Source organism: Calidris pugnax, unplaced genomic scaffold (assembly GCF_001431845.1).
Source record: "Calidris pugnax isolate Ruff unplaced genomic scaffold, ASM143184v1 scaffold103, whole genome shotgun sequence".
Classification (NCBI taxonomy): domain Eukaryota; kingdom Metazoa; phylum Chordata; class Aves; order Charadriiformes; family Scolopacidae; genus Calidris; species Calidris pugnax.
Window position 1 is genome coordinate 19,645,622 of NW_015090990.1, and position 11,692 is coordinate 19,657,313.

At 40.8% G+C, this 11,692-nt stretch overlaps 1 protein-coding gene across 10 annotated transcripts in view; it reads right to left on the bottom strand.

The window, feature by feature from the left end:
* Positions 1-10,922, bottom strand: part of MYO1B (myosin IB) — a 121,477-nt gene extending 110,555 nt beyond the window's left edge. For 5 of the 10 annotated variants that reach the window (XM_014954554.1, XM_014954563.1, XM_014954560.1 and 2 more), the window contains exons 1-2: positions 10,786-10,907; positions 9,976-10,029 (exon numbers count right to left, since the gene is read on the bottom strand). In XM_014954554.1, the coding sequence (XP_014810040.1) occupies positions 9,976-10,011 (36 nt within the window). In that variant the 5' untranslated portion in view covers positions 10,012-10,029; positions 10,786-10,907. Of the gene's footprint in view, positions 1-1,878; positions 2,039-3,976; positions 4,142-9,975; positions 10,030-10,785 lie in introns of all 10 variants that reach the window. The other 5 variants (XM_014954564.1, XM_014954562.1, XM_014954555.1 and 2 more) reach the window with 4 other exon arrangements.
* Positions 10,923-11,692: the final 770 nt, after the last annotated feature.

Below are 11,692 nucleotides of genomic sequence, written 5' to 3' on the forward strand. Positions count from 1 at the left end.
CCCCGGCCTCGCAGCGCCGCCCGGTGGGCGCCGGTCCCCGGGCCCGGGGCTGCCCGGCCCCTCCCGGAGCTCCGCCGGTGCCTGGCTCCAGCGGCTCCCAGCCCCTCCTTTCCCAGCCTGGGCAATGGCAGGTCTCCCCGGAGCTCAGGTCTACCCCTGAGCAAGGGCAGCTGCCCCGAGCTGGAGTCTTCCTCACCTGGCGTGCCCTGATGCAAAGGGATGTGTGTGTGTGCGTGTGTGTGTGCGTGTTTCACCCTGTTTGTTCTGACTTACACGCCTCCAACCTGTAAAGCATCTACAGTTCTCCAGTCATACCCAACCAAAAGGGGAAACTGACCAATTTTGGCACCAAACCCCACATCCCCGTCTGGATTTCTGCAAGAAGGTTTTCAGCACCTCCTCAAAGCGTACCAGCATTTTGAATGGAAGCGTTTATTGGCAAGCTTTGACATAACATATCTTATCTGCCCAGTCCTGCCCCTGATAAGCACATAAGCCACCAACAATGTAGGGAGACAACCCCATTGTCGGAAAAAAAAAAAAAAAAAAAAGGAAGAAAAAGCCCTCAGGGCCATTTTTGTACTTTGTCTCAGCCAGTCCCTGGCCTGAAACTGGGCCTGAGGGAAAATCAGCAGACATTTCTCCCCACCCCCGTAAAAAATCCCCAATGCACAGATGAGACAGGGGAGGATTTAGGTCTGTATATTACACTCACATGCTTCCTGGCAAAACACCCCACGTGAAAAGTTTCACCACGTGCTTTTTCCTAACAAACCAATTACCACACTATCGTTCTGTTATTTTTTCTGTGTTTGTGATTGCAAGTAGGCTTTTTCCACGCTGGGTTGGCTTTAAACAGCAACAAGCTTCAATTCAACTACAAACTAACCCTACATTTCACAGGTAACAGTGAAGAGGATCTGAACTGCAGTCATTCAACCAAAACTCTTCAGTATGTGGAAGAAATCCAGCTTACATCTCCAAATTCAGTATGATCAGAACCAAACAGTAAAGATGCAAAATGCATTTTAAAAGCCTTTCACGTTAAAACATTTCAGTTATCTCAAAGTTAGTACTGCCTCTTCAGCTACAGATTTAATTCCTTGGTAGTCCTGCGTATGGAAAGAAACTGTATTCTCACACAATTTTCCAAATCTGTAACTATATAAATGTTAGAGACAGCTTTCAGATGAATTCGAGGAACTAGAGCCCTACAGCCCTACTAATTCATAGACTCATTACTATTTTATTATCTGTAGATTTTCCAAGCAGAGGCTTAGCTCCTAAGATTTATTTCGCCTTTAAGTTTTTATATCTCTAAAAATAACGACTGCTTTCATCAGAAGTGGTCAAAACTGTTTCAACAGAATATTTTTCCCACTGAAAAATTGAAGTCTTGGTCAAAACTCTATGGATGGGTTCTGTGGAAACAGTGACAGTTCTGATGCAGGTATTGTCAGGAAGATTGAGCTTGGGATGGTCTGAAAGAGACTCAGGGAAGAACCATTGCCGGGCAGCACCATGACCCAATCCTTTTGTCTGGTTCTCCATTCAGGTGAGTGCTTTGCTCATGACTCAGCTTGCTGTTCTGGGACATAGTTATTGCATTCTTTCACAATTAATGAAGAAAGAAAGACAGAAAGAAAGTTAAAAAAAAAGTAATTTCCTTTTTCTCCAAATCTAAATGAAAACTAAATTCAAGTTTTTGTAAGGAAAACGCTGTCCAGCCAACACTATTTATCAACAGCACACTCAGAACAGCAACATCACAGCACAGCGACTGCAAACATTTCAGAAAGAAGATATGTGTTTCAACATTACACATTAAAATTATCATTGACTGTCATTACGTTGGCATGAAAATACAAAAATTTCTACCTCAGAGGTTAAAATTCTCCATTTCATCCAAAGAGAAGCGTCAAAACAGGAAAAAACAGCAGTGTAGTTTTCCTTTGATGGTCCTACTGCTGTGCTTCAAAATGGTTAACAGTGGCTACTTCTCAGATGCCTTCTTCATGCCCATTTGATCCTTAGATTCCTGTAAATAAGAATGTAATGTCTATCTGCAACAGGTGGTGGTATTTGGTAGCACTTATAACACAGATAATATTAAGCATCCTTGTGAGGCTGCCTTGTCCTCCAGGAAATGAACCAAAAATATCCATTTTCCCCCCTAGCCTTCCAGAACTCCCTTCCTCTTGTTTCAGATCTGTGTAAAATAAAGATATCTCATTACCCATCCTTATTCTGGGACAATTTTCTATTCTCACTCTTTATAAAATGAGAGTTAGTAAGTTAGAGAGTTAGTTATCCTATCCCTCTATCTTACACTCTTTGCTTTGTCCTGGCTTAGTAAGAAACATTGGTCCTGGAACCTGCGTTCTTTCCCTAAAGCAAGTTAGTGCAATACAAAAAAAAAAAATCACAACTCAATCTAGAATATATTTTTCCTCTTTACTACATCTACTGGACTACCATAATTACCACTGACACAATCTGCAGTAAATGAAAAAAATCTAAAGTGAACTAAAAGACACGCCTGGTGACAGATGATCAGGCAGATACCAAGAATTCTTTTCTTTAAGAAAAGGCTCATTTCTTAAAGCCAAATGGTATATCTTGGACCATGTGAGAGATCAGGGATAATCAGTAGTCAACACACATTCAGGTCTCTTTTGAACAGTAAGTATAACCTAGGGGATATTTAAGGGGAATTTCCAACTACTGAATCATTAATATGCTTTCTTTAGCGCACACACATCATTCTGAAAGGGTATAGGAGAGCCTTCATTTGGCAACAGCCTACAGCAATTTCTGAGAGAAAATGGGACTGTGGCTGCATCCCTGTTTTGTAGCTCTTGAATCACAGACTCACCAGAAGCTGTGGCAGACATTCGTGTCATCCTTTTCTTTTTTGGGTGTTTCCACAGGGCGGATGACAGTTTCTTGATTACAGCCTTAAGGCCGACAGCTTCACAGGCCACGCAAGTCAGATACAAAACCAGCTGTAAAACTAGCTGTTGCTAAGATTGCAAGGGCAAAACTGTGGAGATTCAGGGACCCATTTTGACTGACAAACCACAAATCAAACACACAACAGTCCTTAAATTTGGCTATGACAATCACTGGCAACTAGAAGAGGGCTAGTTAATGGCTAGAAGTACTTCCTAGCCAAGCCTGCCAAGAAAAGAAGGCAAAGAATAGCTGAACCAGCCACTTCACAGAACAAAACCAGAACTACTGTGCACCACAATTTATACTGCCTGTTGGGATTTACAGCAAGGCAGGACAGTAATCTAGTCTCACTTGCATTTATGGCTCTAGGATGTGATTAGTTCACCATACAGAAACATCTGACTTTATTAGATAAAATTGGACGAGAGGTAGAAGTGTTCTCAAATGCATTTAGTTGGTTGGACAATGCATTTAAATACCATAATTAACAAATCAGTATTTAAGACAGATATTATTATTCATAACTTAGAATTAGCTTTCAATCAATAGTGTTTGCTTTTTTAAAAAGGAGAAAACAAAACCAATCCTTGTTTTTCTTAACCTTTCTTTCAGACACCAAGGACAGTTACTGATTGACATGATTTATTATTTCATATTTGTTTGGCTATACAATTCTCATATATGAAGAGATTAACTATGTGAGATCAAATTGTTCCGATTTATAATAGGAATTTGTGGCAAATTTGAGGAAATTGAGTAGGCAAGAATAACTTCACCAAAAAATATAGCAATTTCTTCACAGAGCTGAAAACACAATTTAGATGTCCACATTTCTAATCTCATGCTTAGCCATTTTTCCTGTATTCAGTGAGAAAATTCTGCACACTCATAAAATGTTGCAGCTGTACCTCTGTTCTAAATCAGTGGCAGTGAGTGCATACCAGAAGTTTTGGGAATATACCCTGCAGTAGTTATAATATTTTTCCACTTCAAGCAAAAAAAAAACCAAAACAGTACTCACAGGACGACAGGAAATCTTGCTCTAAGACTGAGCACAGGGATTTAACGATAAGAGTCTCTGGCTTCTCTGTCACGGAAAATGGTCACAGGTTTGAGCTCTGTCTGTGCACAAGTGAATGACTCAACAAACAAGCTGACAGTGGTCCAGGGAATTCCAGTTCTGTGACTGGAAAACCAGAAAGCAAAGACCGTACATGAGTACAGCTCATCCTTCACCCACCTGTGGCAAATTAAATTGCATGCAAGTTAGAACAAACAAGCCATGGCTCTGTACAGCCACATGCTGGAATGCTCCTCAGGTTCTTTGGAAAGCATCGTTAACGCTTTCCAAAACAGTCTGGTTAATTCAGTACAGAGATAGATCATCTGCCTCTTCCAACTGCAGATCTTATACAGGATTTGTATTCCCATCTGTCAAAACCTGTTAAAAGACTACTTTGAGTAGTCCCATGGGCTAAGGATCTAGAAGGAAGGGGGTGCAAGAGTGCTGGCTAATATTTAAGCACCACTTCCTCCAAGCTCAAGATCAGTGCATCCCTAAGAGCAAGAAGTTGGGCAAAGGAAGGAGAAAACCTGCATGGATGAGCAGGGAGCTTCTGGAAAAACTCAGATGGAAAAAGGAAGTTTATAGAATGTGGAAAAAAGGACTGGCCACTTAGAAGAAGCATAGGAGCACTGTCAGAGTATGCAGGGATGCAATGAGAAAGGCTAAGACCCACTTGGATTTGGCAAAGGGTGTCAAGGACAATAAGAAGAGCTTTTCTTCAAGTACACCAGCAGCAAAAGGAAGACTAGGGAAAATGTGGGTCTGCTGCTGAATGAGGTGGGTGCCCTGGTGATGGAGGATGCAGAGAACTGGGAGTTGCTGACACACCACAAGGCTGTGCTGCCATTCAATGAGATCTAGACAGGCTAGAAAGTTGGGGGGTGAGGAACCTGATTAAATTCAATATGGGCAAGTGTTTGGTCCTGGACCTGGAGAAAAATAATCCCACACACCAGTACAGGTTAAGGGGCGACCTGCTATAAAGCAGCTCTGTAGAGAGAGACCTTGGAGTCCTGGTGGACAACTAGTGAGCACTTGTGAGCCAGTAATGTGCCCTTGTGGCCAAGAGGACCAATGGTCTACAGGGACGTGTTAAAAACAGCAGGGCCAGCAGGTTGAGGGAGGTCATCCTCTCCCTCTACTTTGCCGTGGTGAGGCAGCATCTGGAGAACTGTGTCCATTTCTGGGCCCCCCAGTTCAAGAAGGACAGGGAACTGCTGGAGACAGTACAGCACAGGGCTACAAAGATGATCTAGGGAATGGAGCACCTCTCTTAAGAGGAAAGGCTGAGAGACCTGGGTCTGTTTAGCCTGGAAAAGACTGAGGGGGCCTCCATCAATGCTTATAAATATCTAAAAGGAAGGTGTTAAGAGGATGGGATCAGGCTCTTCTCAGGGATACCTGGTGACAGGACAGGGTGCAACGGACACAAGCTGGAACACAGGAAGTTCCATCTGAATACGTGGAAAAACTTCCTTACTTTGAGGGTGACAGAGCATGGAAACAGGCTGCCCAGAGAGGTCATGCCCTCTCCTTCTTGGGAGGTATTCAAAACCCTCCTGGATGTGTTCCTGTCCATCCTGTTCTAGGTGAATCTGTTTTGGCAGGGGCACTGGACTAGATGATCTCTGAAGGTCCCTTCCAACCCCTACAATTCTGTGATTCCGGGAAAACACTTTCAAGTTTCCATTTTGCCATAATTTCTCCTTATTTTGCCAAATAGGGGCTTTCCCTTTTTGTCCAAAGGCAGCAATATGCTTTCAATTAGCATGGTATTTTTCTCCTTTGTAGCAAAGACCCGCATAAGAGAGCCTGAGAGTCTAGACTTAGAATTCAAGAGAAGAGATCACCTCACGGGAGATTTCACTCTGTGTGTTGGGTTTAAGCACAAGACAGCATCTGAGAGGCAGCATTCACTTTTTTCTGGCTAATTCAGGTCTGAAATTAGTTTGGTACATGACACAAGCTGCTGAAGTCCCCAAACTAAACTGGTATATTTCATGGTAATGGTCTTATGATAGCCAAGAAACCCCCAGTACAGAGGTGGCTCAGCCCCCACCTCATCCCGCAATATACCATGCTCTATCTAGCAGCAGAGTGCTCCCTAGAGACATCAACATGTTTGGGCCTGTCAAAAGGCACGTCTTGAAAAGTTCCCCCTGTCAACGCTAGCACTGGTGAGATCTTTACATTAGCATGACCAAGTTACAATGGAGACATGTTAGAACGTTCATTTCCACAGTTAGTTTCTTTGAAAACACATGTGAAAACTGACTGGGTATAAATCTGGGGGCAGCTGATTCAATTCAACAGGATTTCCCCAGAAATGGGCTTGGGTGTCCTCCTCAGCAACCAGCAGGGAAGAAAGATGGAAAAATTTCCAGAGAATTCAACACTGGCAGGCTCTGCAGCTCTGTGAGCCCATCATACAAGGGCACATCCCCCATTTGATCCTATGGTCTCAGCAGCCAGACTCAGTCACCACCAGAAAGAACGCACCTCCATGTGGTTCATCTGCTCTTAAGGGTTGAGCACCTCCCTGTTACGTACTTGGGTGATTATTTTCTGGTTTCTCGTCATAAGCACCTGGGATGCAGTGCACAGAAAAATGGACTCCCCAGGGAAGCAGGTACTATGCTGTCTGATGGACTCCCGGCTGCTGGATCAGCACACTTAGTCATGAAACCAGGAATCCCCAAACAGATTTTCTTCTCTTATTTTTTAAGCAAACCATAGATCACTTTCCCTGCTAACATGCCCTAGTAACTCTTCCCAGTACGGTTTCCTCAGTCAAACTACCCAAATGTCTCTGCTTTTCAGTTCAAGAGTAAGTATATCCATTAAAATTAAGAAAAAACACAGAGAGAAAAAAAAAAAGAACATGAAAAACATAGAACTATGAGAACCTTCTGAACTGTCACCCCATAATTCTGCAAACATGGAATGTATTTCAAGAGCTTAAGGAAGAATTTGCTCAGAGGTAACACTTGCAGCTTCAGACTTCCTAAATAATATTCCCACACACAAAGGATTGTATTGTTGATGTTACAGAACAGGAGAAAGTCCCATTTTTCCTATTATAACAAATTAATCTTTCCTCCCTCTGAAAAAGAAACTTTTTGGAGACACAGCTGTATGCATCCCTTCACAAACATCCCCTCAAGCAAATCATAAAAAGCTTAATTAAGGGAGGGAAAGGTCCTCTGTTATTGAGGACTCTGCTTAGAAGGAAAACTTGTGTTTGTATTAAAGATATTGGACTACAACTATTCTTGCAAACAAAATTGCCCAACACAAAAGCATCGGAATTGAACTGTAGGTATATGCAAACTTATTTTCAGAATAAACCCAAGTATATCATAATAATAAACCCTGCATGTCACGTATTGAGGCTTAACAAGTTGCTCCAGACTGGGAATGACCATTCCCGTGTGGTAGTATGAAAAGATGTGAAATTTCTACAATATATTTATCAAGACTTCTAATGAGGAGTTATGTTTTATTATTCTTTTTTCCACTGTTTAAAACTGCAATTTACACTAGAATTTGAAAAATGATAGCCCACTTCTTACAAAAGTAACTGACAGAAGACAGTGTTACAAAGGGAGTTGCACCATTTAAGCCAACAGAATTAAAAGAGAACAACCTTGGTCTTTAACAGGAAACTGAAAACTTGCCAGAGACCTCATAAAAGGTCTCATCATAATTACTAATACTGAATAGTGTTCACCTAGTTACATATGAAGAAGTTATTTTTCATACATTTCTTTAATTATGTATGATTCTCTCACCTTTGGGATTTTCTAAAAGAAGAGTTTAAACTGGAACTGACTATGCAAGTTTTAGGCTGTGAACTCAAAACCTTTTTGACTCCAAGCAAGAGTACAGACAGACGGACAATTCAGCCAAACTCTCTGCTGGCTATCCACCAGTCTATGAACAGTAGCAACAACGAAAGCAGTATAAATAATAAAGAGAAGTGCAGCATGGAAAAATCAATGGCTAAAGAACTCAGAAATAAGACATTTCTGGAAGCTCCATCTTGATAATTTTGTAAGCCTGAGAGCCTTCCACTTCCCCTGCTAGCTAAAGAAAAGAGATGAGCTTATCTAGGGCACATAAGGACATTTTTTTCTTTCAAATTAATTGCAAGAAAAGCCTGTGGAAGGCAACCCAACTGGGATGGATATGACTGTACATGCCAGACAGACGTTGCCAGCACCAGAGTTCTTTCTATGTTTCCCAAATGTTAACTACTCACTGAAGATTATGCATGTCTTATATACAGGGAAAAAGCAATTCCTTTGTTCTCCAGATTTATTCCAACATAGTGAACTCTTTCAGAGTGCAAATTTTTGCCAACAAGAAGCAAATTAATAACATATGTGTATAGTGTATTTCTGCTTCCATCATAGGTGAATGCAGTGCTTGTAAGAGCTATTTGCAACCTTCTTGAACTTGAATCCAGCCCCAGCTACACCAGCACGAACCAACTGCAATTCTACTGGAAGAAGCAAGGGAACAATGATGTAACTGATGCCTCAGCCAAACTTTTAACTCTGCCCAAATAGAAACAGAGTAAATACATCAGTGCAATTTCCCTCTACATTGCCATATTAACTCCTCATCAATGCAGTTACTCAAGCTATTCCACTACCTGTTTAAACCCAAGAATATAGTTTATTAAATGTCACCAGATTAATCACTAGTCTGTCAAAATGTAACTTACACAAACGCTTTCAGCATTCACTGGCTATGTATGATTTAGCTATTCTCTGTTATTATTATTCCATGTAATATGTAGATTCTAATTTTTACCCAAACAAAATGTATACATTATAATAAAATTCAATATATTTATTATATTTGGTCCTGCATGTGTATAATATGTATGACAAACCATTTGCTTTCATGGATCTCATTGATAGATGGTCATAGTATGTCTTTTCTTCAAAATATCCACTTTGTTATTTCATATTCACTCATTAACAAACATTCTTATTGTGCAAGTAATAAACCATCCTTCCCTCCAATACTGATTTAACTAAAAAAGGCCCTGCTACTTTTTGAAGCACTGCAGCCAATTAAGTACATAAATCATGTTAATGTTTAAGTACTATTCCTAAATGTGTGCTTATTTGAAGCAGAAGAGCTGGGCTGAACCAGGCTTTGAACATTGAAAACACACTCTGTAAAATCCATAATAACTGCTTAACAAAGATCACTATTTTAGTTCCTCAAACTGTTGCAGAGGCTTGGGGCTGACCATGTCACAAGCCCTGGGTGTGTGTGTCCACTTCCAACATCAGGTAAAAAAAGATACTGAGAGAAGGACATAAATTGAAACCCTGTGCCAAGCTATTTTGGGGGTATTACCCAGCAGACCACAAAAAGTCTGAAGGTCACATTTCATGTGCATAAAGAGAGATATTTCCAACTGACACTTACTAAACAAGCAGACTGGCTACTTGCTTTAGACAGCCCTGAACAAATATTAATTGAAACCATCTGTAGGACATGTTATCTCTGAAGTAACTAAAGATGTTCAGTTGACTTTGGACTAAATTACCCAACAGCTGCCACACAGAAAAACCACATTCATGAAAGAAAGTGATTTACTGTTTTAATATAACACGCAACTAGAAAGGGCTCACACATGACTCTGTGGTTTCTATGATTATTCTCTTTAGGAAAGCATAACTGAGAGACAGAAAATAGCTAGAAAGCTGTTGTTTCATCTGTATTACTTGTCTGTGAGCCCTGAAGCACCTGCTTAAGGGTGCTTCATTATTCTTTTTGCCTTAAAAAATTAATGAGAGAGGGTGTCTGAAGAGGAAGAGACAAAAAAGGAACCCTTCCTCCAGCACATCACCCACCCTAGGAGCCTGTGAGAGTTAGATGCATTTTACTTAGTAGAGCAGAAGGACTGTTCCTGCCATACATCTTATAAATACCGGGAAACAGATGAGGTGCCTGCCCCTCTTCTTCATCTCATTTACTTCTTACACCTATACAAAAAGAATGACAAGAGTCCAGATCAGTCAAAGTTACTTGCTGTACTGCCTGTCATGCCTAGCAGTTACCCCAGCAGAGGTGATGCCAGGGAAACTGTCACTATAGGATGCAAGGTGGGGGTTACCACACCGTCCTTTACAGGGAGCCACTCTGTATAAGGCTTTAGCATCACACTAAGTGTGCTGTCAAAGTATACACTGCATCTGCAAGACCACAGAACTGAGCAGGCTGCTGAAAAGCCAGACTACAAGCAATGTAAAAAGGCAACAGAGAAGCAGACACTGAAGATACATATGCTATTCAAGCCCTTGGAAAGAACACACATAGCTAGGGAGTTTCTGTAGTCCAATGAAAGAAAGGATAAAACTCATCTGCCACGGTGCAAGAATTAAGGCTGGCAATTTTATCAAGATAACATACCAGAAAAGACAGAAGCAATTCCAAAAGGCTGGATTCTTTATTGCAAACAAAGCTGGTAGACTTCAAGTAAAACTACGTAGGCTATAATGAATGTTTTTGATTGTAGGGAGAAAAATTAATGGCTTGAGTCCAAAACTGTCTCCGCCTACATACAGAACTAGGTCTGTAGGAGATCCTTATTCAGCACGTTTCCTACAAAAGATATTAATTTACATTTTCTTGTTTAAAGAATAGATAACTTTCTCCACGTGAGAAATTCCAGCAGACATGAGCTCAGAGGAATGGACGAGCACTGCAGAGACCACTGCACATTTCATATAAACACTCACCAACTGTTGCCACTTCGAGATTTCAAAGCTTGTGAGGAAAACGCATTGGTTTGGCTTTTTTTTTCAGAGCAGAAATTAGGATATCAACCCTGATTAGTCTGCAGTTGCTCACCTCCTGACAGTGCAGTTTGAGAGGCATGAGGCCTTAATCAAGCTCTGATGTAAGGAAGGATTTCCTTTAAAGTCTATCAATGTTAATGAACAACTCAGTCTTGTTTAAACATCCAGACTGTGATATGGGCAAATATCTGAGTTTATCGTGTTCTCAAACTTTTGAACAGCCAGATTTATTTGCTAAGCATTGGCTATGCCAAAAGGAATGAGCTTATCCTGAGTAGCGGTGGCTGGACTTGAAGTCTGGACTTTAGATAGCAAAACATTCAGGATTTGATGCAATTTTGCCTCTGCCACCTATGCTGAGTTTTGGGCTGTCCTTGTAAGCACAGAGACTAAAGGAGCCTCACTGGAAAACATAAAGGCACATTCTCACTCTAAAAGTCGCTTACTTTGCTTCTGCATCTAAAAGCTAAAAAGAGATGCTGAATCTTTGTGCCAAAGGTAACAATAGAAACACAATTGGACATACTAATGTTAGCTATGGTTTTGCTATTCCTTGTGCATGTTAGTAACAGAGTATTCCAAATTAAAAGCCATACCGAAAGCTGGAAACTAAATATCACAACAGTTTTCAAAACAAACCCTTCAGAAAACTAGTCTCTTCACCTCATTTATGAGGTGAATTAATATAAGTTCATTTTGTCCTTTGATTAGTTTTTTATTGTTTTTTGATTATGCCAGTAGCCTGCAATATTGTTGCAAAAACCACACGGGTGTTTAATTTAAAATAAAAAGGCTTTTGTGCAATTTTTTTAATCATGAAACTGTTTCTACTAATATTAAAGCCTTT